Below are 26,259 nucleotides of genomic sequence, written 5' to 3' on the forward strand. Positions count from 1 at the left end.
TCACCTCCGATCACCGGGGAACAAAACAGGACCGCCTCGGGCACCGGGGGGGTCCGATCGAACCCCCCACCCGTGGGAGGCAAATCACGTGTATGTACGTGATTTTGCCTGCCCGTGCCGCCTTTGCCGACGTACATCGGCGTGAGGCGGTCCTTAAGTGGTTAAAGAAAATCACAGATTTTGGGTTGTCCCCAGAAAAGTAATAGAGGGAAATCTTCCAATGGGGAAACTAGTTCTGGTGACGTGGGGTGCCCAAGGAATTCCCTTAATTTGCAGGGATTTCCTCCCCAGATAGCAAGGATAACTTGCCACAAATTTGAATTGTAAGTCTTGTTAACTTGCTGCAGATTTTCACTGGCATGTTGTACACTTGCAGAGCACTTGAAGCACAAAGTTCTAGTTGACACTTTTTCAATTTGTAGCAAATTTGCGTGGCAAGTCTCTAGCAAGAGAAAAGTTGCACTGTTGAGTCTACAGCAAGAGCTCAACAAGTCTACAGCATGAAAATTCAGCACCATTGCCCCTTGTGGTGGGATGACTATTGCACAACATAACTGAACCAGAACTTGCAGCAAACTTGCAGAATGTTTGCAAAGAAAGTTGATCTGTAGTCATGCAATGTGGACTTGCTGCAATTGTGCAACAAACTCGTGAAGCCTGGCAAGTCTAGCAATAGCTGAGCAAGTCATTTTCAAACTTAGAGCACAATTGCTTGCTATCTGGGCAGGGCTGTGTTTTGGCCTAGGCCGACAAGGCCTAGGCCTAGGGCGGCACTTTGCGGGGGGCGGCAAAAAAAGCCGCCCACCGTATCAGAGAAAGTCCCCCCACCCGATTCCCGGCTCCCGCGGCCGCCCCCCGCACACATGCAGCCCACGGCGGCCGCCTTGCTGTAGCGAGCGGCGCTGCTGTGTATGGGCGTGCTTGGCAGAGGGTGGAGGGGCGTGTGTATGGGCGTGCTTAGCAGAGCTCACGCCCCTCCACCCTCTGACAAGCACGCCCATACACAGCAGCGCCGCTCGCTACAGCAAGGCGGCCGCCGTGGGCTGCATGTGTGCGGGGGGCGGCCGCGGGAGCCGGGAATCAGAAAGACGGGTGGGGGGACTTCCTCTCATGCGGGGGGGCGGCATGTGACTCATGCCCCCATAAGCGGCCGATGACTGGCGGAGGTGGAGCCTTATGCTCCGCCTACCCTCCTCCACACTGCTTGACCCTTCTCCTCGGCACTGGGGCAGGGTCTGGCAGTGACGTCAGGAAGAGAGAGAGAGGCACAAGGGAACCCCAAAGAACAGCAGGTAAAGTTATTGAATAAATCAATTGATGGGCACAGTGACAGCGTTTGATGGGGCACAATGGCTGCGTTTTAAAGGCACAGTGGCTGCAATTGATGGGCACAGTGACTGCAATTGATGGGCACAGTGACAGCGTTTGGTGGGGCACAGTGGCTGCATTTGATGGCACAGTGGCTGCAAATGATGGGCACAGTGGTTGCGTTTGGTGGGCACAGTGGCTGCGTTTGGTGGGCACAGTGGCTGCGTTTGATGGCACAGTGGCTGCAAATGAAGGGCACAGTGGCTGCATTTGGTGGGCACAGTGGCTGCGTTTAGTTGGCACAGTGGCTGCATTTGATGGGGCACAGTGGCTGCGTTTGGTGGGCACAGTAGCTGCATTTGATGGCACAGTGGCTGCAATTGATGGGCACAGTGGCTGCGTTTGGTGGGCACAGTGGCTGCATTTAATGGGGCACAGTGGCTGCATTTGGTGGGCACAGTAGCTGCGTTTGATGGCACAGTGGCTGCAATTGATGGGCACAGTGGCTGCGTTTGGTGGGCACAGTGGCTGCGTTTGGTGGGCACAGTGGCTGCATTTGATGGCACAGTGGCTGCAATTGATGGGTACAGTGGCTGCAATTGATGGGCACAGTGTCTGCGTTTGGTGGGCACAGTGTCTGCGTTTGGTGGGCACAGTGTCTGCGTTTGGTGGGCACAGTGGCTGTGTTTGGTGGGCACAGTGTCTGCGTTTGATGGGGCACAGTGGCTGCAATTGATGGGCACAGTGGTTGCGTTTGGTGAGAATAGTGGCTGCGTTTGATGGAACAGTGGCTGCATTTGATGGGGCACAGTGAGGCTGCAATTGATGTCTTTTTTTTTTAATTTCTTAGTTTGTTTGCACCCCCCCAAAAATTTTGAGCACCAGCCGCCACTGGCATGTGCAAAGTGCTCCATGCATGCTAAAATCAATGCAAACCCTTTAAACAGTCCACATTTAGTTGTAGTCTCCAGGGAGTGGGGAAGGGTACCTGTCAAAAACAGGTACCTGTTCCCCCCTCCCCCCTGAAAGGTGCCAAATGAGCCTAAAAAGAGGAAGGGGTGTGGTTTACAGATGATAGGGTGGGTCTTAAACAGGAAGGGGTGTGGCCTCGGCAGCAAGGGGTGGGTCATATTTAAATTAGGGGGGTGCATGAGTTTAGTCAGGCCTAGGGCAGCACAAAACCTAAATACACCACTGTATCTGGGTCTTACTTTCTGTTTTTGTTTTGTTTTCTGATTTATAAATTTATAATACAAAGAGAGTTTCACACAATTGGGTTTATTTACTAAAGCTGGAGAGTGCAAAATCCGGCTCACTTCTGCATAGAAACCAATCAGCTTCCAGGTTTTATTGCCAAAGCTTACTTGAACAAGGTGAGGTTAGAAGCTGATTGGCTACCATGCACAGCTGCACGAGAGATCTGAGTGCACCAGCCTTAGTAAATCTACCCCAATATGTACTTTTAGCCAGTCAGACATGGAGAAATGTTTTGTCATATACAGATTGTAAATTTGTGGATTGCATATTAGTTTATTTCACATAACAATGACAACAATAACAATAATCGCATCAGCCTAAAATTCTTCAACTAGCGTTGTGCTACATAAAACAAAGAGAGAAAGAAAATGGGACTTTACATGAGGCATGTCAATGTGTATACTACGGCGTAGAATATTAAATCTATCTGCATTGGTTTAGCATCTCAATCCCATAGGGTAATCCTTGATTGTAATAAATTAATGTATCAATATCAATCATATTCCAAAAAAATTATATTGTAATCAAAAAAGATATACTTAGCAAATATATAATATAACATATTTAATACAAGTTTTCGATGGACATAAATGATATAATCAATAAAGAATATAATTAGATCACAGAAGCTGGGTATAGCCTGTGGGCTTAATGTGTATGTAATTTAGAATTAGTCTGTTGTTTGACGCTTTCCCTCTCTATAGGGCATTATATATTAATGGGTATTTATCTGACTTTTCAGCAATTACCATGCATTTTACTCCTGATGATTGGCTACAATTCCATGAAACGCGTTGAGTGTTGAAATACGAGTGCCGAGACATACTCGCCCAAAGATGCATTTTTAATATTGGTGCCTACTATTTTAAATGTATCATGTGAATTTAATTTATATGCTCTGTATTTTATATGAATTATATGTATTCATTCTGTATTGATTATATCATTTATGTCCATTGAAAACTTGTATTAAATATGTTATATTATATATTTGCTAAGTATATCTTTTTTGATTACAATATAATATTTTTTGAATATGATTGATATTGATACATTCATTTATTACAATCATGGATTACCCTATGGGATTGAGATGCTAAACCAATGCAGATAGATTTAATATTCTATGCAGTAGTATACACATTGATATGCCTCATGTAAAGTCCCATTTTCTTTCTTTCTTTTTTTATGTAATACGTATGTCACTGTGACAGGCCCCTTTTATCTTTATTTAGCGTTGTGCCATTTAATCCAATTTGGTTGATTTTTCTGTCCACCACTCTGTTAGAATAAAAGGAAGAATTATCAGTGGTATAAATCACCTGTTTTATATTTTCCTTCCTACTTACCATCATTATTTTGTAGTAAACCTCCTGCAACTTGCAGATTATATATTTGTGCTGAGCGTAAAAAGGTTGCTTCAACTGTGGAGCCTTTTAGAAGAGCAATCTGATCATCATGTTCCAGTAACTCAAAACCTGCAAGAAACAAATATCCAGATATATCAGACTGGCAGACTTACTTAAAGCGGAGTTCCACACAAAAATGGAACTTCCGCTTTTCGGAACCCCCCCCCCCCTCCTGTGTCACATTTGGCACCTTTCAGGGGGGTGCAGATACCTGTCTAAGACAGGTATTTGCACCCACTTCCGGCATAGACTCCCATGGGAGTCTATGTCTCTTCCTGTCCCTCCGCGCTGTCTCCTGGGAAACACACAGCTCCCAGGAGATAGCAGGGGCCAGTTACGATGCGCAGCGCGACTCGCGCATGCGCAGTAGGGAACCGGGAAGTGAAGCCGCAACGCTTCACTTCCTGATTCCCTCACCTAGGATGGCGGCGGCAGCTGCCGAGAACCGAGCGGGTTCTCGGCGTCGCCTGCCGACATCGCTGGACCCTGGGACAGGTAAGTGGCCATGTACTAAAAGTCAGCAGCTGCAGTATTTGTAGCTGCTAGCTTTTAATATTTTTTTTTTTTTAGGTTGATGTAGGTGGACCCCCGCTTTAAGTTATGGAGATGGAGGAGGTACCGTAATCAATGGACTATGAGTGTGGAGATGTAATCTCACTTGTGCTTCATTGAGAACCACAAGTCTGCCAGGTGAATAACCCTGTAATTTAGGTAAGGGGACAGAGGGGTAACTATATATATGTAATATATAAACTTCAGGTGGGTTACCCTCTTTTCTTTAATCTTGTTCAATCAAGACACCGTCAAGGTGGACTCCCAACCTTCCACCATAAATGGATCAAGAAAAGACGTGGATCGGTGCTTAATGCAAAAAAGTATCCTTTACTGGAAATTTTTCAGTTACATAGTAAATGCAAGCTACTGTACAGTTCCGAGCGCACCTCGCTCTTCGTCAGGCTTTTTTGGCCAAGAGAGCGAGGTGCGCTCGGAACTGTACAGTGGCTTGCATTTACTATGTAACTGAAAAATTTCCAAAGGATACTTTTTTGCATTAAGCACCGATCCACGTCTTTTCTTGATATATATATGTAATTACATACATAGCTACATAGTTAGGCTGAAAAAAGACCGTACAGTTCAGGGAAAAGAAAAAAACATACAATCCCATATACACAATTCTTCACCCACAGTTGATCCAAAGGAAGGCAAAAAACCTGTCAGGAGGCACAAGTCGCCTCCGTCCGCCGGGCTCCACGGCGCATGCGCGGAGGACTCACGCTGCGCCGTACACCCGTTCGCGGCCCAATGGTGCGGCGCTCGCGGGTGCACGGCGGTCCCCGTGTGCGCGCCGTGACCGTGCGGGTGCACGGCGGCGCGTCACGGTGACGCGCTCGCCGCAGGGCTACTTCTGACGGCTCCAGCACCCAGTCGGGTTGCTGGTTTGTCGTCAGCTGTACCCTGTTCCCTGTGCCTGTCATTTTCCTGTTTCCAGAGTGTTACCAATACTGACCCCTGCCTGTATTAACGGACTACTCCTTGCTTGCCTGATACCCGGACCTCTGCTTGTATACGGACTACCCTTTGCCTGCCTGATACCCCAGACCACTGCTTGTATAAACGGACTACTCTTTTGCCTGCTTGATACCCCGGACCTCTGCTTGTATAAACGGACTACTCTTTTGCCTGCCTGATACCCCAGACCTCTGCTTGTTTATAACGGACTATTCTTGCCTGCCTGATACCCCGGATCCCTGCTTGTTCCACGTTTACTCTCTCTCTGCCTGTCTGAGACCCCTGGTCCTTGCCTGAATAACGGACTTGCCCGAGCTGATACCCTGGTCCATTTAACCACTTGTTTTGCAGCCTCTCCAGTACCCAGCGGCCACACGGACTTCCTTCAGAAATCCAGTCACCACCGGAAGCCCGTGCCTCCGCGTGCCCCCAACTCCCTGTATCACCTCCAGGGGTCGGGTGCGCGTGGTCGTAAGGGCGAGCCGCTCTCGGCATCTCGGCCTCGGTGAGTATAGTCTCTGACAAAACCCCAGCAAAGCATGCTCCAATTTGCTCCAGCAGGGGGAAAAAAATATTTCCTGATCCCCCGAGAGGCAATCCGCAATAGTCCCTGGATCAACTTTACCTAATGTTAGTATCCAGTTATATTATGTACATTTAGGAAAGAATCCGGGCCTTTTTTAAGCAAGCTACAGTACTGAGCTAGCCAGAACCAGCTCTTGAGGGAGTCTAATCTAGTCTAGTCTAATAATAATCTGCTGCTTAAGCCCTAGGGACATTCAAGTACATGCATACAAGGCATAGCCAAACTGTGACTGTTGTAAGTCAAGTGTACCATAGCAATGGTGATCATACCTGAATAGAGACCGTATCCATAAAAGCATTGCAGCCATATGCCCCTCAGCAACATATATCATTGGGATATGAAATGGCCGTTACTGAGTAAAAACCTTTCTAAAGTTTGATCTGCAGTGTGTGACTGGGAAGAGTAGAGGAGGAATTTCTGTATCTCAACATCTGTGTTTGGAACTCCCATTTTATGGATGTTCTCCAAAATGTGTTCTCCTCATCAGAACAATATACTTTCTCTCATGCTGTGAACAAGGCTGTATGCCGAAATGCGTCAGCTGTTTTTAATCTTGGCCTTCATGTAGCAAATAAAGATCTTCATGGGATTCTGGAGTTGCCGGCTACATCTTTCTTGGATATACATTCTCTCTACAGATGGATCTTAACTTCTCATGTCTACCACACCAGGGCCCCAGAGGGAACTGACATGAAAGCAGGTTAAAAACCTATGCCAATTGTTATTGTTTCCTATAAATGGTGACTGCTAATCCTCCCACCCCATTCCCATAGCAGAAAAAAGGATCACAGTTGGGCCATGCATTGTGTTCCCAGTGTTCAATTGCTGTTTCTGAGGCACACCTACAGGTACATTGCACGTCTTTAGTGGCAATGCATAATACCTATTAAAAGAATATGTAAAATCAAGGTACCCATTGAATGGGCCATGTGATCTGGAACACTGAGCTTTATTTGCCAACAGTGCAGAAAACACTATATATAGTAGCTAAAAAGTACATAGCTTACATTACAATTTAGGAAGCTGATAAACAGTGTGATCCTCCCTCAATCAGTTTCCTCAATGCAACAATTAGTTTAGGTTATCCCCCAATTAACTAGCATGTATAACATTGAAAGAGCTTGTAATCTCTCATGGAGATTTTACAGCTTGTTATAAAATATCCTCTAACATGGCTGATATTTCTCTGGCGTTCATGACATACAGTATAGTACAATTGAAAAAAAAAAATGGGAAAGATCTTGCTTTTGGCTTTAGATAAAATGCAATAAATAATGAAATGTACAAAAATATATAAAAAAAGCAATCTTTAGATAACAGATGAATTCAGAGAATAGCGGTATTAGTGACCAATGCCATATACATTACAAAAAATGTGTCAACCAATTGCAACTGTGTCGCATAAATTAACACACCTGGTAATTTTTTCGTAAATTCCACAAGCATTTGTACATGCAACACTGCTGCTTCTGAGATATGGTAAAATATCTCTTCTGGGTTTGCTGATTCTTCTAGCTGAGCCAAAACCAACAAAAAGACAAACAAAAGTAGATGTCAGAATTGTTTACGTACATTTAAAATGAACAAACTAAAAAAATAATTACGACTACTACCAATAAGAAAAATTGCGTAGGGTAATTGTGTTGGATGCCTGCTTCCCCCATTATTCTCTGTGGCTCCTCCCACCAGCTCCATATCACTACAGCATATAGTGTGTCGTTAGTAGTTGTAGGAGGACAGTCAGTCACTAGATTATGAATATTTATCTGACTTTAGACAATCCCTGGTGGGGGAGGCCCAGAAGGTGTGGCTAAGTAGAAGATACATTGTAAATGTTTAAGAGGGTCTGATCAGAGCTCTTCTGTACTGGGATCCCTTGAGTACCAGGGCTGGCAACCACTGAACAGGTAAAGGCGACCTGTATATTTCCAGCAGGGTTATCACTACACTTTATTAAAACTTTGGCCAGTATTGACCAACAGCAGAAGCAAATACAAAGAATATTTTGCACTGTAGGCAGTAACAGTTTAAAGGAAAAGCTTTTTTGGCTTTACTTATGGATCACAGGAGTACAGGAGCCTACTGTCGGCTGATGTCACAGATGGTACAGGCTCTGAAAAGATCCACCCAGATGCATGGACCGGCAGCTGGCTCAGCCTCTCAGTGAGCCGCCTGGAGACTGAGCCAGCCTCTTCTGCCCCTTCCCCAGCCCAGCGCTTCAGTGAGTGCTGGAGGGGCAGAGCAGAGAGCCAGCTCTCTGCAGCCTGAAGACCGAGAACTAAGCAAAGCGATCTTCTGTGTTTGATCGCTTAGTTCTCAGTCTTGGAGCCGCCATGGGAGAGTATTTTTTTTTTTTTTATAACTTAAACCCATACTTCTTTTTTAAGTGTACTGAAAATGAACTTTCAAACAGTAACCATTATGGTATTGGGTCCTTTTTATTTTAATTGACATTTTCGCATACATTTTTCAACAGTTTTCTGTCTGTTTTTACCATAATACACACATATACAGTATATGTGTGTGTGTAGATGTACAGTATGTGTGTGTATACACTGTCTTTCGGTCCTTAGAAACAATGAACCACATAAGCTAGCTTTGAATCTCCTGCTTGTGGGAAGGTGCAGTCTACTTTCTCCAATGCAGGTGGCGCTCTTCTGCAGCGACACCGCAGTTGAAAAGGAAGTGAAAGGGAACACAGTTCCTCTATGGTTTCCTGGGTCACTGGAGAAGCAGCCGATTGGATGCTGATGCCCCATGTGACTCCAGCAGCCATCTTGGGTCAGGCAGAGCCTACTTAGTGCCCTGGCTCCCAGGCTTGGCGCTTTTTGAGAGTTGGTATAGTAGGGACAGATACCCCAACTGTTAGGGACAGTTCTAGTGATAGGGAAAGGTTCCTGCTGAGGAAAAAGAAAGCGTAGAGTGGCAACTCCTTTGGACATCTTCCTGTTTGGGCACTGGACAGCCAGTCCATATTCCGCTCTCTTAACAAATGCTGTCAACACAGTTGATACCTGTCATCTTCGCATAGTTGTTGGTATCCCTCCGGGTTGTTGTGAACTGTTGTTGCTTTACTTTAATACAAGTTTTCCATTGCACCTGTCTGTGTGAGTTACTGTCACCACACACGCTGCACCCCACCTACATGCTGTGTCTATTACTTCAGATTGTACTACCTACTTTGGCCCTTCATTTTTAACAAACCATAAAAATGGTCCTGCCCAACACCTGCTACATGTATGCATGGCAACAGTAGTGTCACCAAACCTGACTCACTATTAGAAATAACAAGAAGTTGCTCAGACTCACCCTGTAATACTTTATGTACATACTGTTATGCTCCCAGCTTTTTCTAGACTCGTTACATGGTGGATTTGACATCTTCTGTGTGACAGGCTTGTTTAATACTGCATTTGGTGTTAGAATATGTGTTTCAAAATCTGTCTTGGGTTTTTTTTACTCCTGTGACATACTGTGCTCCAGTAATGATCTTTTATGTTGCATTACTACAAAACCATTGTGCAATACAGTGCTTTGAAAAAGTATTCACACCCCTAGAAATTTTCCACATTTTGTTATGTTATAACCAAAGACGTAAATGTATTTTATTGGAATTGTATGTGATAGACCAACACAAAGTGGCACATAATTGTGAAGTGGAAGGGAAATGATAAATGGTTTTCAAATTTTTTTACAAATAAATATGTGAAAAGTATAGCATGCATTTGTATTCAACCCCCTGAGTCAAAACTTTGTAGAACCACCTTTCACTGAAATTACGGCTGCGAGTCTTTTTGGGGATGTCTCTACCAGCTTTGCACATCTAGAGAGTGACATTTTTACCCATTCTTCTTTGTAAAATAGCTCAAGGTCTGTTAGACTGGATGGAGCATGTCTGTGAACAGCAATTTTCAAGTCTTGCCAAAGATTCTCAATTGGATTTAGGACTAGACTTTGACTAGGCCATTCTAACATATGAATATGCTTTGATCTAAACCATTCCATTGTAGCTCTGGCTGTATGTTTAAAGTCGTTGTCATGCTGAAAGGTGAACCTCCACCCCAGTCTCAAGTCTTTTGCAGACTCAGGTTTTCTTCTAAGATTGCCTTGTATTTGGCTCTATCCATCTCCCCATCAACTCTGAACAGCTTCCCTGTCCCCGCTGAAGAGAAGCATCCCCACAACATGATGCTGCCACCACCATGTTTCACGGTGGGGATGGTGTGTTCAGGGCGATGTGCAGGGTTCGTTTTCGGCAACACATAGTATTTTGCTTTTAGGCCAAAAAGTTACATTTTGGTCTCATCTGACCAGATCACCTTCTTCCATATGTTTGCTGTGTCCCCCACATGGCTCCTCGCTGCAAATGGGATTACTTATGGCTTTCTTTCAACAATGGCTTTCTTCTTGCCACTCTTCCATAAAGATCAGATTTGTAGAGTGCACGACTAATAGTTGTCCTGTGGACAGATTCTTCCACCTGAGCTGTGGATCTCTGCAGCTCCTCCAGAGTTACCATGGGCCTTTTGGCTGCTTCTCTGATTAATTCTCTCCTTGCCCGGCCTGTTAGTTTAGGTGGACAGCCATGTCTTGGTAGGTTTGCAGTTTACCATACTCTTTCCATATTTGGATGATGGATTAAAAAGTGTTCTGTGAGATGTTCAAAGCTTGGGATATTTTTTTTATAACCTAACTCTAAACCTCTCCACAACTTTATCCCTGACCTGTCTGGTGTGTTCCTTGGCCTTCGTGATGCTGTTTGTTCACTAAGGTTCTCTAACAAACCTCTGAGGGCTTCACAGAACAGCTGTATTTATACTGAGATTAAATTACACACAGGTGGACTCTATTTAATAATTAGGTGACTTCTGAAGGCAATTGGTTCCACTAGATTTTAGTTAGGGGTATCAGAGTAAAGGGGGCTGAATACAAATGCACGCCACACTTTTACCACACGCCACCATTTATCATTCTCCTTCCACTTCACAATTATGTGCCACTTTGTGTTGGTCTATCACATAAAATCCCAATAAAATAGATTTATGTTTTTGGTTGTAACATGACAAAATGTGGAAAATTTCAAGGGGTATGAATACTATTCAAGGCACTGTATCTTTTCTGTACCATAACTCTTACTGATTCTTATGTGATGTGTAATGCTATTATAATTTATAGGATTTATAATGTTGAAAAGAGGATTGATATTTGGATGTTGGTTGCTTTTTTTTCATGCTAATGGAAAATGTAAAACCAATAAAAAAAAGGTCTGATTTAAAATAAATAACTAGAAGTGACAATAGGCAGTTACTGACGGTTATCAAGTTTGCTGTAAGTCTGTGACTGTCTGATTTTGAATTAAAATATGACAAAGGCTGTGCATTAATTCTGACTTGTGAAAATGAGGATGTATTCGAGCAGATCATATAACCTCAATACACATACATTTAAAAAACATTAGTGGGGAAAGCCTCACATTGTAAAAATGGCTAGTATTTTTTGTTTGCTTATGCCTTATGTACAAAAACATCTGCCTGAAAAAACTGTCCTCATGAGCCTCATGTATCAATTTGCTAATCTCTAGTAAATGCCAATTTAGTATTGTGAACAGTAAAGAGAAAAAAAAATGAATTATCTGGATATGGCACATGTTTTTATAAATAATAAACAGATATAATAAAAGTGAAGGATTTTATTTCATCCAATTAAAATACCAGACATTATTAAAAACAGTACAGCATCCTGATTGTGCCTGTTACCCTCTGCTGGGTTACCCTGCACATCCCTCAAGGGCTCAGGTTTCCCTTACTGGTGTGGTTTGCATTTTGGGATGGCGGGTGTTCTGGATGTTGACAAACTCAATTTAAAGGGTATAGATTTATAATCAGCAAATAATATTTATTGCAAAGCAATCTAATGTTCTTTTGAAGAAGTGAACTGTGTTCCTGGAAGAGCATCAGAACAGCATTTTCATTGCTTGAATACTACACACATGCACTTTTAATGCATTTGTGAACAGTATGTACAATTGAATATGTTTTACTGCTAGGTTGTTATACTGTTTTTAATAATGTCTTTCCTCTTTATTGACTATGTTAATTGGGGTAATTGGAGCAACTTGAAGTAATGTATAATTCAGAATATATTGTGTGTGTATACTGTATGTACTTTGTAATGACTAAATAATATGTTTTCATTTAAAGCTAAACTCAAGACCAACAGATAATGGTTCTACCTGTTAAAAGATTTGTAATTTTTATCAACCAGTCTTGTAATGCAAGCACCTTTCTATACACTATCCTATATACTATTAGGGGTCGATTGCTATCGTTTTTTTTAGGGCCGACACCGATTTTTCGGCCGCTTTTCAGGCTAGTAGACGATATCAGGCTCCGATATTCTGTATATCATCGTCACCTGCTACCAGATACAGCGTGTCACTTGCCACTGTCACCTGCCACCCATATGTAGCATTTTACTTGCCACTGTCACCTCCCACCCAGATGCAGCATGTCACTTGCCACTGTCAACTGCCACCCAGATGCAGCATGTCACTTGCCACTGTCACCTGCCACCCAGATGCAGCATATTACTTGCCACTGTCACCTGCCACCCAGATGCAGCATGTCACTTGCCACTGTCACCCAGATGCAGCATATCACTTGCCACTGTCACCTGCCACCCAGATGCAGTGTGTCACTTGCCACTGTCACCTGCCACCCATTTGCACCTTGTCACTACTTACACGACTTCTGGCAGCCTCTTCCCAGCGGCTTCCAAGCGGGTAAACTTCCACATGCAAGTGGGCAGTGAGAGATGATGTAACTATTTCTCTGCTCGCCCATGGCTGGAGCTCTGTCTAGAGCAGCCTTCGCGGCCCTGCTGTAGACCGGTAATGTGGGGCGGACAGTGAGAGATGATGTAATTTCTCTGCTGCCTGCTGCACCACTGACAGAGGTTGGCAGAGACTGCAGTGAGTGCCGGGGGGGGGGGGGGGGGGACAGTGGGAGGAGGTCTGATCAATATCGTCGATATCGGTAATATTGGTACGTTTCTGACCGATACCGATAATTTGAAAACATTTGAATATCGGCCCCCATAAATCGGCCACTCCGATAATCGGTCGACCCCTATATAGAGTAAAACTTCCTGGCCTTGGACTTGCCCTAGCCTTTGATTGGACAGTGAAGCAGAAGCAGTAAACTAATGAGTTCATCGTTCTCTGTTTTGTATAGTATTGCTCTTCCCTCTTCTAGTTTGAGTCGCTAATTGTAGGCAATTACAGAAGGCTGATATCAAGGGGGATAAGGTATGTTTGCTGAGTGGTTTAAGTGATAGCTTTCCATATCTACCCAGAGCTCAGCTATACATTATAAGCGTATATTTACAAATGTCAGGGGCACTGTTAAAGTAGTTATAAATCCTTACATATACCCAGTGAAGTGACTGGCCCAAGGTAATACCCAGCGAGGAAGCAAACTCTCCTACATAAGTTGGACCTGTTTATCTGCAGTTTTCTCTTCTCTACCGCCATACAGTACAAAGTCCAGAATGTTACAGAATGTCTGAGCTTTCAGAAAGCGGGTGGCACAGAGCTGAAGTTACATTCTGCAGATTTCAGTGAAGAGAGCTGAGAGTTGATTGGAGGGAAGGAACATACCTCCCCTTCACACAGCACACAGAAACAAAGCTGAGGCTGTCAGTCACAGGCTGTGTGCTGCAGCTCCCTCCCCGTCACCTTTTTTACCTCTTTGTTTCAGGAAAACTTGTCAGAAGTGACTCATATAGATAGCAGAGGAACAAAGCAGCAGACAGAAATGACACTTAGTGCTCTGAACTGAGAATAGTACACACTATAGAAGGATATGCTTTGTTTATATTGTATTTTAGAGGTTTACAACCACTTTAGGAAATTTAGGCAGCAATAAATCTGAACCCCTTAATTGAAATAACTAAGTACTAATTTAGGTAAAAGGTATAGGTTAGCAATTTTATAGATGACTTTTGAGGATGCATGTACTTTTTGATTGTAATATCACAACAAATACTTACAAATAACTTGTGATCATCCAGCGGGATACCACATTTTTGGTAAGCGGCTACTATATGATCAATCAGCTTACAGTCATCAGCAGTCAGTTCCAAACGAGGTATAACCTGTTGAATGTACAATATTTGTAAATATCTGTGCATACCCAGTGAAAATGAACATATATATATATATATATATATATATATATATAGACAGTATTAGAGTTTGTAAATACATTTTTATTTCAGAAATATTCCAGAATTTACAAACTTAAGGCTCAATGCTACTAACATTACTCCCATTTTCCTTACACGGTAGTCTGTAGATGTTATCTGTAGTATGTCTTGACCCTGTAAAATGAATTTTTAATCTGCATACTTTACTTTCATACCAATACATTTTTCTTTGTTAAAGCTGAAGTTGACGATAAAGGAAAAAATTGAAGTGGAACCCCTTGCACTACAAGGGTTAAATGCTCATTATTTCTATGGGTAGAGGCATAAGCAGCTATACTGACCTTATCCCTTGCTCCTACAATCTTCTTTAGTGCTGTACGATCAGTCCCCCGAAACCACTTCTCTTCACTATTCACCAGTCACAGGCATTTCATAGTAATTAATTACAATGCAGGATTAGCAGTCCTACATTGTACATGAGGACATTGAGGCCCACTTGTAGGCAGCTGTCGTGCAGGGCAGCCTAGTTAGCTGCAAGAGGTAGTGTGTATATTCTCACTTTCCAGCCTATTTGACATGTTTATGTGTACATATGTTCAGAGCTGTTTGGCCTCTATAATTGTCTCCAGCACCATTTTGGAGAAGCCTGGTGTCCTGATAGGACAAGCAAATCTCGGGAGATTTGGTCGGCCATTTTTGGGTGGATACTTTATATAAGAAATCCCGGCCATGTTTAGTTCAGTTCATGTGTGTGCATAGACAGGGATAGAGAACCCGCTTGTCAGGGAGAGTTAGGAGAAGATAGGGAGAGTGTTCCTGGAATGTGAGGAATAGCTCAGGGTTCCTACGGAGTCCTGTATCAGCAATCCTGGTCGGATAAAAGACTCCCCATTGCGGATAATAAATCCGGTGTCCTCACTGTGAGGGTGGGACAAGCGGATTAGATGCCTATATCCATCTGCTGAAGGAATACCGTTGTACCGGGTAATGTGTGTGAATATCAGCCTCTACAGATACGCACCGTGTGCTTGGGTTTATACTGTATTAGTCAGTGGAAAGTGCCTATAGTGCTGACGAATACAATTACCGCTTAAATCAGAAGTGACTGTGCTGTGTATCTGTGCCTCCATGCTTGGAGTGAAACTACGTGCCTTACTGCTGTAAATACTCTTTCTACTACCATCTCTCCGGTAATAAACATTGCCCGGTTTAGAAAGTCAGTACGTGTGATTCCCAGTACGTGTGAAAACGCTACACTCTACCCCCCGCTTACACACTCACCCCAAGGAGCAGAGTGCTAGTTGATGGGGAGAGAAATATGATAAACTGTCTATCCCTCGCCTCCTAGACAAAATGAGCATGTAACCATTGCAGAGCAGGGGAGCCACACTGCTTAAAGTTTAGATTTAAGAAGAATACATTGACACATGTTCTTTGCAGTGTAAAGCCACTTTCCATCCTTGAAAGATCATTAGAATGGATAATCTATGTCTTATTCAACATTTAGCTTTCTGCATGCATTTTTTATTTTAGCCATAACTATTTATTTATTACAGTTACTTATATAGCACTGTCAATTACACAGCGCTTTACATATATATTGTACATTCACATCAGTCCCTGCCCTCAAGGAGCTTACAATCTAAGGTCCCAAACTCATATTCATACATAAAGAAACTAGGGCCAATTTAGTCAAGAGCCAATTAACCTACCAGCATGTCTTTGGAGTGTTGGAGGAAACCGGAGTACCCAGAGGAAACCCACACAGGCACAGGGAGAACATGCAAACTCTAGGCAGGTAGTGCCATGGATGGGATTTGAACCGACTAAAATGTTTTAAAAACATTTTTTTTTGTTTTAGTCATGTTGATAGGGAAATTGCATATTTCATTTTCCTTATTATAGTTGACCTCACAAATATCTAATAAAGCTTCTAATATCTTGGTTATTCTAGTAACTTTTAGCTGACTCATGTCATTGGGATGTTATTGTTAATGGACCAAGTCCTTGAGGGGTCATATTGCAAAGGGAGTTGGCCGGAGGTGGTCTTTTCAAGTTCAATATTACCACAGCCAAATCCCATAAGACCTTTGTCTCATCCAGAGCTCGCAACCATTCAAGCGTCTGTGGTCACCTGTGCCATGTGCGTAACCGTAAACGGGACCCATGGCGGAAAAACAGCATCTTTAGTTGTTATATTGGTATATATTCTTTATCTTTATCTGTATCTGTCATTACTTAATAAAAATGTTATATTTTAAGTATTTGTGTGCTCAATCTTTGCACATATCGAACACAGTCCCAAAATTGTGACAAAACACATGTCAATATAAAAAATGGCATAATAATATTTTGAAAGCTTCAATTCAGTTTTAGACTTTTTCCCTCTTTCCTTGGCTCCTTTGTTCTAAAAAGCCTCTTTTCTTATAGAGCTCAGTAGCTAAAGCTGAAACGTACTCTATGAATGAGTCAGAGCGGTGACTTCACTCCCTTACATCCTGTCCCTTAGAATATCCCTTTTTTCAATACATAACTTATTTGTAACATACTTGAAATACAAACATAGTTTCCCTTTGATAGAACAGAAAATGCACAAGAGCCAACAATCATGTTTTCAGCTTAGGTTTACCGTGTTGATAAGAAGGCCTATGGTGCAGTGGTGCATATCCACTGGATATGTCAATATGGAACTATCTCTTACTTTTGCTGGTTTTGTAGTTGATGTTACTTGTCTGTTATCACATCCATCATCTTCCACTTTCACATTACGAAAAACTGAATTGTTTTGTTTACAGTTTTTTCTGAGCCTTTTTGATTTGCATTGCACTTCGGTCAACAAACCTAGCACAAAACACAAAGACATATCAGGTATAATTAATTATATTTAAGACACTTTAGATTAATGTATCATTTTTGTGACTGCATCGTTATTAAGTTAACAATACAAAGTGTCAAATATAATTTCATTATTTTATTGTAAATGACATAGCTCTGTGGTGCAGAATTGTTTTGTGATGGTATGCATTATAACCTTTTTTTGGGGGGGAGGTTGGGGAATGTATCGTACACCAAAAGAGCAAACAAACTACAAATGTTTTAGGAAAAAAAACCCAAACAGCTTAACCACTTCCTTGTCATTATATTAAAAAAAAAAAAAAAAACAGACGATGAGCTGGACATCATATATTTATGGAGTGGCATTTATAAACGTTACAAAAATAGCCTTTGGGTGGCTGCTTCACCTGTTAATGAAGGTGTAAACTTCAGCTTGCCTTTCTATGTGACAAAAACTTATATGTGATTAATTTGGGCACATACTTGCATGAACAAGCTTTCTGCTCTATACTGGACCACTTGATTTTTTAAATAAATAAATTCTGCAGATTATGTATGGACTCCAGCGTTGACTTTTACAACTACAAAGTTGCTTGAATAAGTTTTTGTCAGGTAAAATATCACAGAATTGGAACTAAAAAATGGCCTGACAATGATGGGGTATTAAACTCAAGTGGTTAAAGGTGATTAAAAAAAACTGTCCAACAAATTCAGAAAAAACATTTCCCTACCACCCTTTAACCACTTCAGCTCAGGAAGGTTTTACCCCCTTCCTGACCAGGCCATTTTTTGGCGATACGGCACTGCGTTGCTTTAACTGACAATTGTGCGGTTGTGCGACACTGACACTTAAATAAAATGGATGTCCCCTTTTCCCCCACAAATAGAGCTTTCTTTTGGTGGCATTTGATCACCTCTGCGGTTTTTATTTTTTGCACTTTAAACAAAAAAAGACCAACAATTTTGAAAAAAATATATATATATTTTCAGCTATAAAACATTCCCAATTAAAAAAAAAAAAAAAAAAATCTATATTCTTAGGCCAATATGTATTCTGCTACATAATTTTGGTGAAAAAAAATACCAATAAGCGTATATTCACTTGTTTGTGCAAAAGTTATAGCATCTACAAACTATGGGATATTTTTATGGAATGTCTATTTATTTTATTTTTTTTTACTAGTAATGGCGGTGATCAGCCATTTTTTCTTGGGACTGCGACATTGCGGCAGACAAATCTGACACCTAACTGACACTTTTGACACTTTTTCGGGACCAGTGAAATTATTACAGTGATCAGTGCTAAAAAAAAAAAGTACTGTCACTGTACTAATGACACTGGCAGGGAAGGAGTTAACATCAGGGGCAATCAAAGAGTTAAGTGTGTTCCTAGGAGGCGCTTTCTAACTGTAGGGGGAGTGATGTGACTAGGGAAAAAAAGAGATCTGTGCTTGGCAGAAACACAAGTTTCCATTTTTATTTAATGTGCCACAAGTTGTAGAGGAGGAGGGGATGAGGCAGAAAAACAGATGTTTGCATTTTAGGTGAAGTTGTGCTTTAATTTGGCTGCTGCTTTTCTGCCTACAATTGTATCAGCAGAATTAATATTAGAATAGATTCATTTAATGCCTTAATGTTATGTTTAACTCACATTCTGCGAGCATACCAACTGCCTTGCACTTCTTCAAACGACACTCCTGACATTTTCTCCTCATGTACATGTCCATTTCACAGTGTCCACCATTCTTACATCTGTATACAGCATTTTTGGTAATGCTACGGCGGAAAAAACCTAAAGTAGTTAAATATTTTATTAGTGCTTAAAATATACCAAAATTGTGTTTTCACAAATCATGAAGTAAGAGTATATATATATATATATATATATATATATATATATATATATATATAATGCAAACATAGACAAAACACCCCTAGAAAGTACAGAAAGGAAGATGTGTATTTAAGTTGAACTTGGTTTTCTCTGGGCCCTTACAGCCTTCTTTTATCACTGCCACCAGTAAAAACTATATTGATGAATACACTTCATAATTTTGTGGTTCTATGTAGTTCAGTCTGAAAGAAATATGAATTCTTTTGGTCAACATACTAAAACAGACTGCAAGTGGAATATCAAAGTCACTGGCATTAAATTTGAACATCTATTCTTCATATTTGGTTTTATAGTTTTATTTTATCAAAATTTTACATTTCATTATTATTTTAAATGTATTTTTCCTAAATTAGGGGCACCTTTAAAAAGACATTCACTGCACATTCAAGAGAGACATTGGAATACAAAACCAGGTGCAGCTGTGCAGGATAGCCAATCAGCTTCTAACTTCAACTTTTACAATTAGACTTTGACAAAAAAACCTGGAAGCTGATTGGTTTCTCTGCAGAGCTGCACCAGATTTTGCACTCTCCAGTTTTAGTAAATCAAATGCCTTGTTCCCAAGTATAGAGCACATTCACTAGTCAAATATGCATACGCGTTTGTCTGGTTAGGTAAAATTTGCCAACAGAAAGGTGCTTACTGTAACACATGCCTTATTCATAATCCAGCAAACATCACATTCATTGTACATTTACCACACATTAACTAGAGATTTTATTTTGCACTTACACCAGGCTGAGGTAGTAGACCTTTGCCAAAAGGTGATACCCTGTGAAGACCCCGTATCTATAGCACATACCGCGTGCCTTTACAACTTTGGTGCTTGAAAGGTTAACTTATTTAATTAATGTTTTAGAAGGTCAAAGGGACCTTCTCCCCCTTAGTGATGCTACCAGCTGAGCACATAAAGAATGAGAACTGGTATTCCTATTCCCATGCTAAAATGTATTTTGTATTTTATAAAATATCAGCTAACGCCAGCAATATTACAGGAAACCCCAGGAAGACACCTCTCTTGAGTTCCCTGTTCCTTTAAAAGCTTTTTTTTTTTTTTTTCAGCTAGAATCCCCTTTCTTCTCCAGTTCCAGCTGAGGTGTTTGGAAGGTGAAGATCTTGCCCATACATTAAGGATTCTGGTCATGAGAGCACTGAAGATGGGAATTACCAAGCTCACGTGCCTGGTTGGTCTGGTTCATATACCCTCTACCCTCCAAGCGCTTAACCTGTGTAACACCACATATTTGGCACTCAAGAGACCAATAGCCAGAACCTAAATGTAAACATTTCCACTGCCAGTGAAAAATATGCAAATCTATTCAGATAATTAAACATTTGGCAGTCATAAAAGTAACATCTGACTAGTTGGCCCTTATCGTTTGTCTAGTCTATGCTCCTTCATAGGTTACCAAAGAGGCAAAGGAGCTCAAGGACTGAAGGGAAGTCACATGAGGGCCATTATATTAATTGCACAGGTAATGGCACTTGGTTCAACTAGAGCAAACAGTGTAGTGAATAGTGAGCTGTGGTAACTGAAGCACATTGACCAGCACTTACTGTAGGAGTTTTTTGAATTCCCTAGCTTATGCAGGAGGTCATGTATAAGAAATGTTGAAAAACCCTGTAATCTGCTGTATGTCTGCCATTGTTGGACCAGCTCATTACATTCAATCTGGGTGGGACAAATTTCAATTTTTTACCTGCAACACTAAAACATAAATTGCAAATATTGTTTAAAAGTCTATCTTCTCAAAACCGTTTAGTTTCCATGGGTTCTGAATGTTCCGTCATGCTCTACAAATGTTTGTCATATTGAAATGTTTTAATAAAAATTACATTCACAGAATTTTGTGTCCAAAACATGTTAACAGCATAATCTACATCATTGCTTCAGGTAATTGTAAAGCTACAGGTGGCAGGGTCCCTATTTTGTTCATGCAGAAGGACTCAGGAGGTAAGGAAAATGCTCATGCAGAATTTATATAAAAAAAAAAATTATTTCAAATTGTATTAACAGAGCAGAGTCCCTCCAGTATCAAATTTTTTTTACAAGTTGGTTCTGCTTGTAGGTTTGTTATATTTTTCCTCTTTGCGTTATAAATTGACATTGCTGTTTCCTCCGAAGTGATATTCACTTTTGAAATGAAATCACCCTATGGACAGAGTAATCTTAGATTGGCATGTAGTTTTAAATTTACTTTAAAGCAGTTGTAAACCGCTGGACATTTTTTTATTCTTACCCTGCAAGGTAAAGCTGTAATGTGCTTGTATGCATCGCATAAGCGAACATTATGTTAAACGTACCTTTAAAATGAAGCCCTCCCGAACCGAGATATCAGAGCTGGAGGCCGCTTACATCTTCATTCATCTTGCTTCCGGGTTCGCGGATTCCGACTCTGTGACTGGCCAGAGCCGCGATGACCTCAATCCCGTGCATGCACGCGGAAGCCACCATTCACGGCACAGAACTCTGAAGGAATGGTCCGGGTGACCGTTCCTTCATAGCGTATGGGCTAGTGGTGTCACTGGCTGCATGAACAGTAAATATTTCCTAAACGGTGCACGTTTAGGATATATTTACACTACCTATAGGTAAGCCTTATTATAGGCTTACCTATAGGCAGGGCTTTTTTTCAGCAGGAACGCAGGGGAACGCAGTTCCAGCACCTCCACAACTGAATGTATTTTTTGGCAAGGATTGCTGGGGTGTGCTGGAGGGACTATTGATGCTGGCTGCTGGGGATCTGTTGTCATTGTTGGGAGTCTATTTTTGTGTGGGGGTCTATTGTTATTGGGCAGGTCTATTGTTGCTGGCAGGGGGTCTACTGTTTCTGGGAAAGATCTTCTATTGAGGGAGAGGTCTACTTTTGCTGGCTGCTGGAGGATCTGTTGTTGCAGGTGGGGTCTATTGCTGTTGGGGTGGTATTTTGTTGCGGGATGGCCCATTGTTGCTGGGGGGAAGGTCTGTTGTTGTGTGGGGGATTTATTGTTGCTGGAGGGTCTACTGTTTCTGGGGTGGGGTCTTTCAAATGCCATACAAATTACTTAGTAGCACAAAATTATACTTGGTTTTGTATTCTCTAAAAGGGACGATTTTGGGAAGTGGGTAGGGGTTGGAGCCAAGAGACAGTGCTCACAGGTGGGTAGGGGGCAGAGACGAAGGGTGCCTCAGGAGGAGGGAGTTCCTGCACCTATTTTCTGAGAAAAAAAGCCCTGCCTATAGGTAAGAATCAGTGATGGAAGTTAACTTCCACTTTAAGTAAAATACATAATTTAAGTCCAAATTTAGCTAACATTTTTAAGCAATTAAACCATTTTTTTTTTCATTAGAATAATGAAATGCTTATCTTTCTAATCAATGAATAAATGCTTATCTTTCTAATCACATCAACAGTGTAATATAGTTTGACCTATTCCTGTAACACACCTTTGCTGGTCAGTTTGGCCTGTTACAGGAAGAGGTAAAATAACAGAACCAATGCCAGAGTTTTATTATACATTGATACCAGGATCAATGTATAATAAAACTCTGGTATAGGTTGATCTCATAAAAAAAACTGTTGTGTTATTGCTGGTGATGGACTACATCATATACATTGTGTTATTTTTATTCCCAATTCATTTCTTAAATTTTTACTTCCTGATACTCAACCATTTGCTTACCTTTACATCCTTCACAGGTAAGTGCGTTGTAGTGATAACCCGATGCCTTATCTCCACATACCACGCAAAGTTCTTCATGCCCTTTCATCCGGATAGTAGAATGACTAATCCTGGGCCTCTTCATTGTAGAGTACATATCTTCTACGCTATGAGTCATGTTGGCTGGAGGTTTATTATAATCACAGGTGCTCAGGACATACTGGCCTTCCCCATATGTATTTTCCAGACTGTATGTACTGTAATGGCACTGGGAAGATGGGGATTGCAACACAGGTGAATAAGGCATATTTGTATACTGACAATATGGAGTCGCCTGGTAGTCTGAATCCGGGAGTTGATAATTAATGTGCTCTGGCAGAACATCTATGAAAATAAACATAGAGAAGCTTGACTATGCAATACTTTTTTTGCTGATGAGCCTCGGCATAGCTTAAATGAAATTCCAGTGCACAACTTGCAAGGAAAATGTATGTATGTCTTCAATTTTTCGCTTTTAGCCAGCATGGGTTCAATCTATCCATGATAGTAATTAGCATTATAAGTAACTTAGGACAGATAGATAACCTGCACACAACCAAATACTGAACCTTTGTTGAGAAAATAATGGTGTGAATTTATCATGCTGATGCATCTGTATTATAGTGAGAGTGTGTAACAATATTGTAGTTAATTCTTTTCACACTGTCAGTCTAGGACTGAAATTATCCCCAATCTCTAACATTGCAACTCCATTAGTAACAAGTATGAGCTAACATTCTTAACATTCTAGACCAGTGTTTCTCAACCTTTTTCAGTCATGGCACCCTTTCAAATTCTGTACAATCTCGAGGCACCCCATTCTAAAACATAAAAAAACTAAACTACTAGTTTTACATAACACAGCAACATATACACATGTAGGACACCCAGCATTAGAGGTGATTTATTCTTACAAAGCAAACACACCTTTGCACACTGAAACTGACTAGTAGTCCAATGTTTCTCTTCTCCCTCAATTTCTTTCTCTCACTCAGCTAATGTGACCCCAGTGCTAACAGAGAGGGGCGTGGAGGAGGAAACAAAAAGGATGCTGTACAAGCACTCAGCATCCTTTTTATCAACCAGTGATGTCATTGGTTGTTAGGACACTGGTGGTTGGAAGGTTGTAATGGTGCACAATGGGAACCTGTGGCTTTGCGTAACTAAAAGGCAGGCTTGATTTACACGTTGGCTTTTATACAGTTTTTGGACAATTGTTAGGCATTTTTCCAAGGCACCCCCGAAGAAACCTGAAGGCACCCTGGTTGAAAAAGGCTGGTCTAGTTTTTAAACATTCCTAAAGCTGAACTCCAAACTAACAAAATTATCTATTCTTGTCAATATACACAAATGAAACCATGTAATTTTCTCTTGGTTTGATGGCTTATGTGCTCCAGGCAGTGTATGTTGGGGAGGGTGTTTGTATTGTAAGTTGTACAAATGTTTTGTATAACCAATGCAAAAAAAAAATATCTGATTAAAAAAAATCAGAAAAAGCTGAACTCTAGTCAAACAACTAGGTTGATGAAATACATGTATCTTAGCTGATTTACTTGACCTAAGAATTTGTATTTCTTTCCTTTAAGTCCTCCATCAAGGTTAAACATTCTGTACCCCAATGCATTTTCTGCATTAAAGCAATACTAAAATCTTGTTTTTTGTGTTTAAAAATAAAGATTTTATACTTACCTGTTCTGTGCCAAGGTTTTGCATAGAGCAGCCCAGATCTTCCTCTTCTCAGGTCCCTCTTTGGTGCTTCTGGCCCCTCCTTCCTGCCGAGCCACTGCTCTGTGTGTCCATTCAGGCACGGAGCCACAGTTTAGCGCCGCCCCTCTCTCTTCTCATTGGCTCACCGACTTTGTGTGACAGAAGCGGGAGCCAATGGCGCTCTACTGCTGTCTCAGCCAATGAGAAGGGAGAGTCCCAGGCAGCCAAGTCTCTCCTGCAACACTGCACTGGATGGAGATGGGGCTCAGGTAAGTAATAAGGGGGGCTGGGAGAGCTGCTGCACACAGGTTTTTATCTTAATGCATTGAATGCATTAGGATAAAAAACCTTCTGCCTTTAAAACCCCTTTAAGGTAAAAAAAACGCCCTACTATCCGTCCTTGCCCCCCTGTCCCTAAACAATTGCCTGGCACCTGTTAAACACCAACCATGTCCCCAGCACCACTCCCCTTCCTTCACTTCAGGAGAAACTGAATGGTTTAACAGCACTGTGTGTGCACAGAAATCACCCTATCCTGTCAGAAGCATAAGAGGGTGCTTTCTGTGCAGTATCATTACACAGAGCAGGTAATTATAACCTACAGTCTTAATTATAAGACTGTAGTATCGCCAAATCATGTACCTGTACGTCATTTGGCTTCAAGTGGTTGTACCAGAGTAATGCCTGCAGCTGTAAGCATCACCCCGCTACCGTTTTTTAGAGCTGACAGTCTGCTCTCTTGTAAAAACAACTCATGCGGCTAAGCATAACAAGAAGCGGTAGGGGACGACCCCCTCTCGCCTCCTTTCGGCGCTCGCCCAGGCTCTCACTTCTGGTTTACTGGGGAAACAACTGTGCTAGTTTTCAAAATTCAAAAGTATTCAAAAACGCACATCTTGTCATTTTGAATGCTTTCAAGTGCAGAGGAGGAGTTTGAGGTTTTATAGACCCAAGATCCCTTCCTAAAGAGTACCTGACACGTGCCTATTGTTGTCACAAGGATGTTTACATTCCTTGTGGCAGCAATAAAAATGATTAAAAAAATTGATTAAAGGGACAGTGTAAAAATTAAAAATTTAACTAAATAAGAAAAAAAAATGTAATGCGTCCCATCCCTTCATGCTCGTGCGCAGAAGTGACTGCATACGTAAGTCATGCCCTTTTTTTGTAAACAGTGTTCAAACCACACATGTGAGGTATCGCCACAATCATTAGAGAGAGAGCAATAATTATAGTGCAAGACCTCCTCTGTAACTCTAAACAGGTAATCTGTAAAAAAATTTAAAGCGTCCGCTATGGAGCTTTTTAAGTACCGTAGTTGATCGCCATTCCACTAGCGTATGCAATTTTTTTTTTTTTATCAAACAATGTTTTATTGATTAACTGGTGCATACATGTAATATTTGCTGTAACATACAAACTTGACAACATGTACATATATTATTCCAAAGTCTATACGTATGCTGAATAGTACATTATGTTCATTCTGCGAAAATATTCAGTATTCATACATAGAATTTTTAGTAACTATGCAATAAGATGTATCTTCGAGGAAACATTAAATACTAAAATTGGTTGCATTATACACAGGTATCAGATTCTTGGAGCCAACGATCCCATATCTTATTGTACTTAGCAGGACACCCTCTATTAATATATATATACATTTCTTATACGGCAGGGTGTTATTCACTTCGACCTTCCATTCCACTAGTTTAGGAGACGTCTTTCTCATCCATTTTTTGGCTATAATCTTTCTTGCTGCAAAGAGTGTTTCATGGAGAAATGTTTTTGTGTATTTATCAATTGTATCTGGAATTATACCTAAAAGACACTGTTTTGGATCTAGTGCTAGGGGTGAGCCC

General features: G+C 41.3%; 1 protein-coding gene across 2 annotated transcripts in view; it reads right to left on the reverse strand.

Annotated features, from left to right (window-relative positions):
- The window catches only part of LOC141128410 (bile acid receptor-like), a 159,638-nt gene that overhangs the window by 24,975 nt on the left and 108,404 nt on the right, over positions 1–26,259 (reverse strand). For both annotated transcript variants that reach the window (XM_073615693.1, XM_073615692.1), the window contains exons 3-8: positions 22,670–23,032; positions 18,764–18,904; positions 16,979–17,118; positions 14,122–14,226; positions 7,488–7,587; positions 3,915–4,043 (exon numbers count right to left, since the gene is read on the reverse strand). In XM_073615693.1, coding sequence (XP_073471794.1) covers positions 3,915–4,043; positions 7,488–7,587; positions 14,122–14,226; positions 16,979–17,118; positions 18,764–18,904; positions 22,670–23,032 — 978 coding nt within the window. The remainder of the gene's footprint in view (positions 1–3,914; positions 4,044–7,487; positions 7,588–14,121; positions 14,227–16,978; positions 17,119–18,763; positions 18,905–22,669; positions 23,033–26,259) is intronic.

The sequence above is a fragment of the Aquarana catesbeiana genome, linkage group LG02 (assembly GCF_042186555.1).
Source record: "Aquarana catesbeiana isolate 2022-GZ linkage group LG02, ASM4218655v1, whole genome shotgun sequence".
In the NCBI taxonomy this organism is placed as follows: Eukaryota; Metazoa; Chordata; class Amphibia; order Anura; family Ranidae; genus Aquarana; species Aquarana catesbeiana.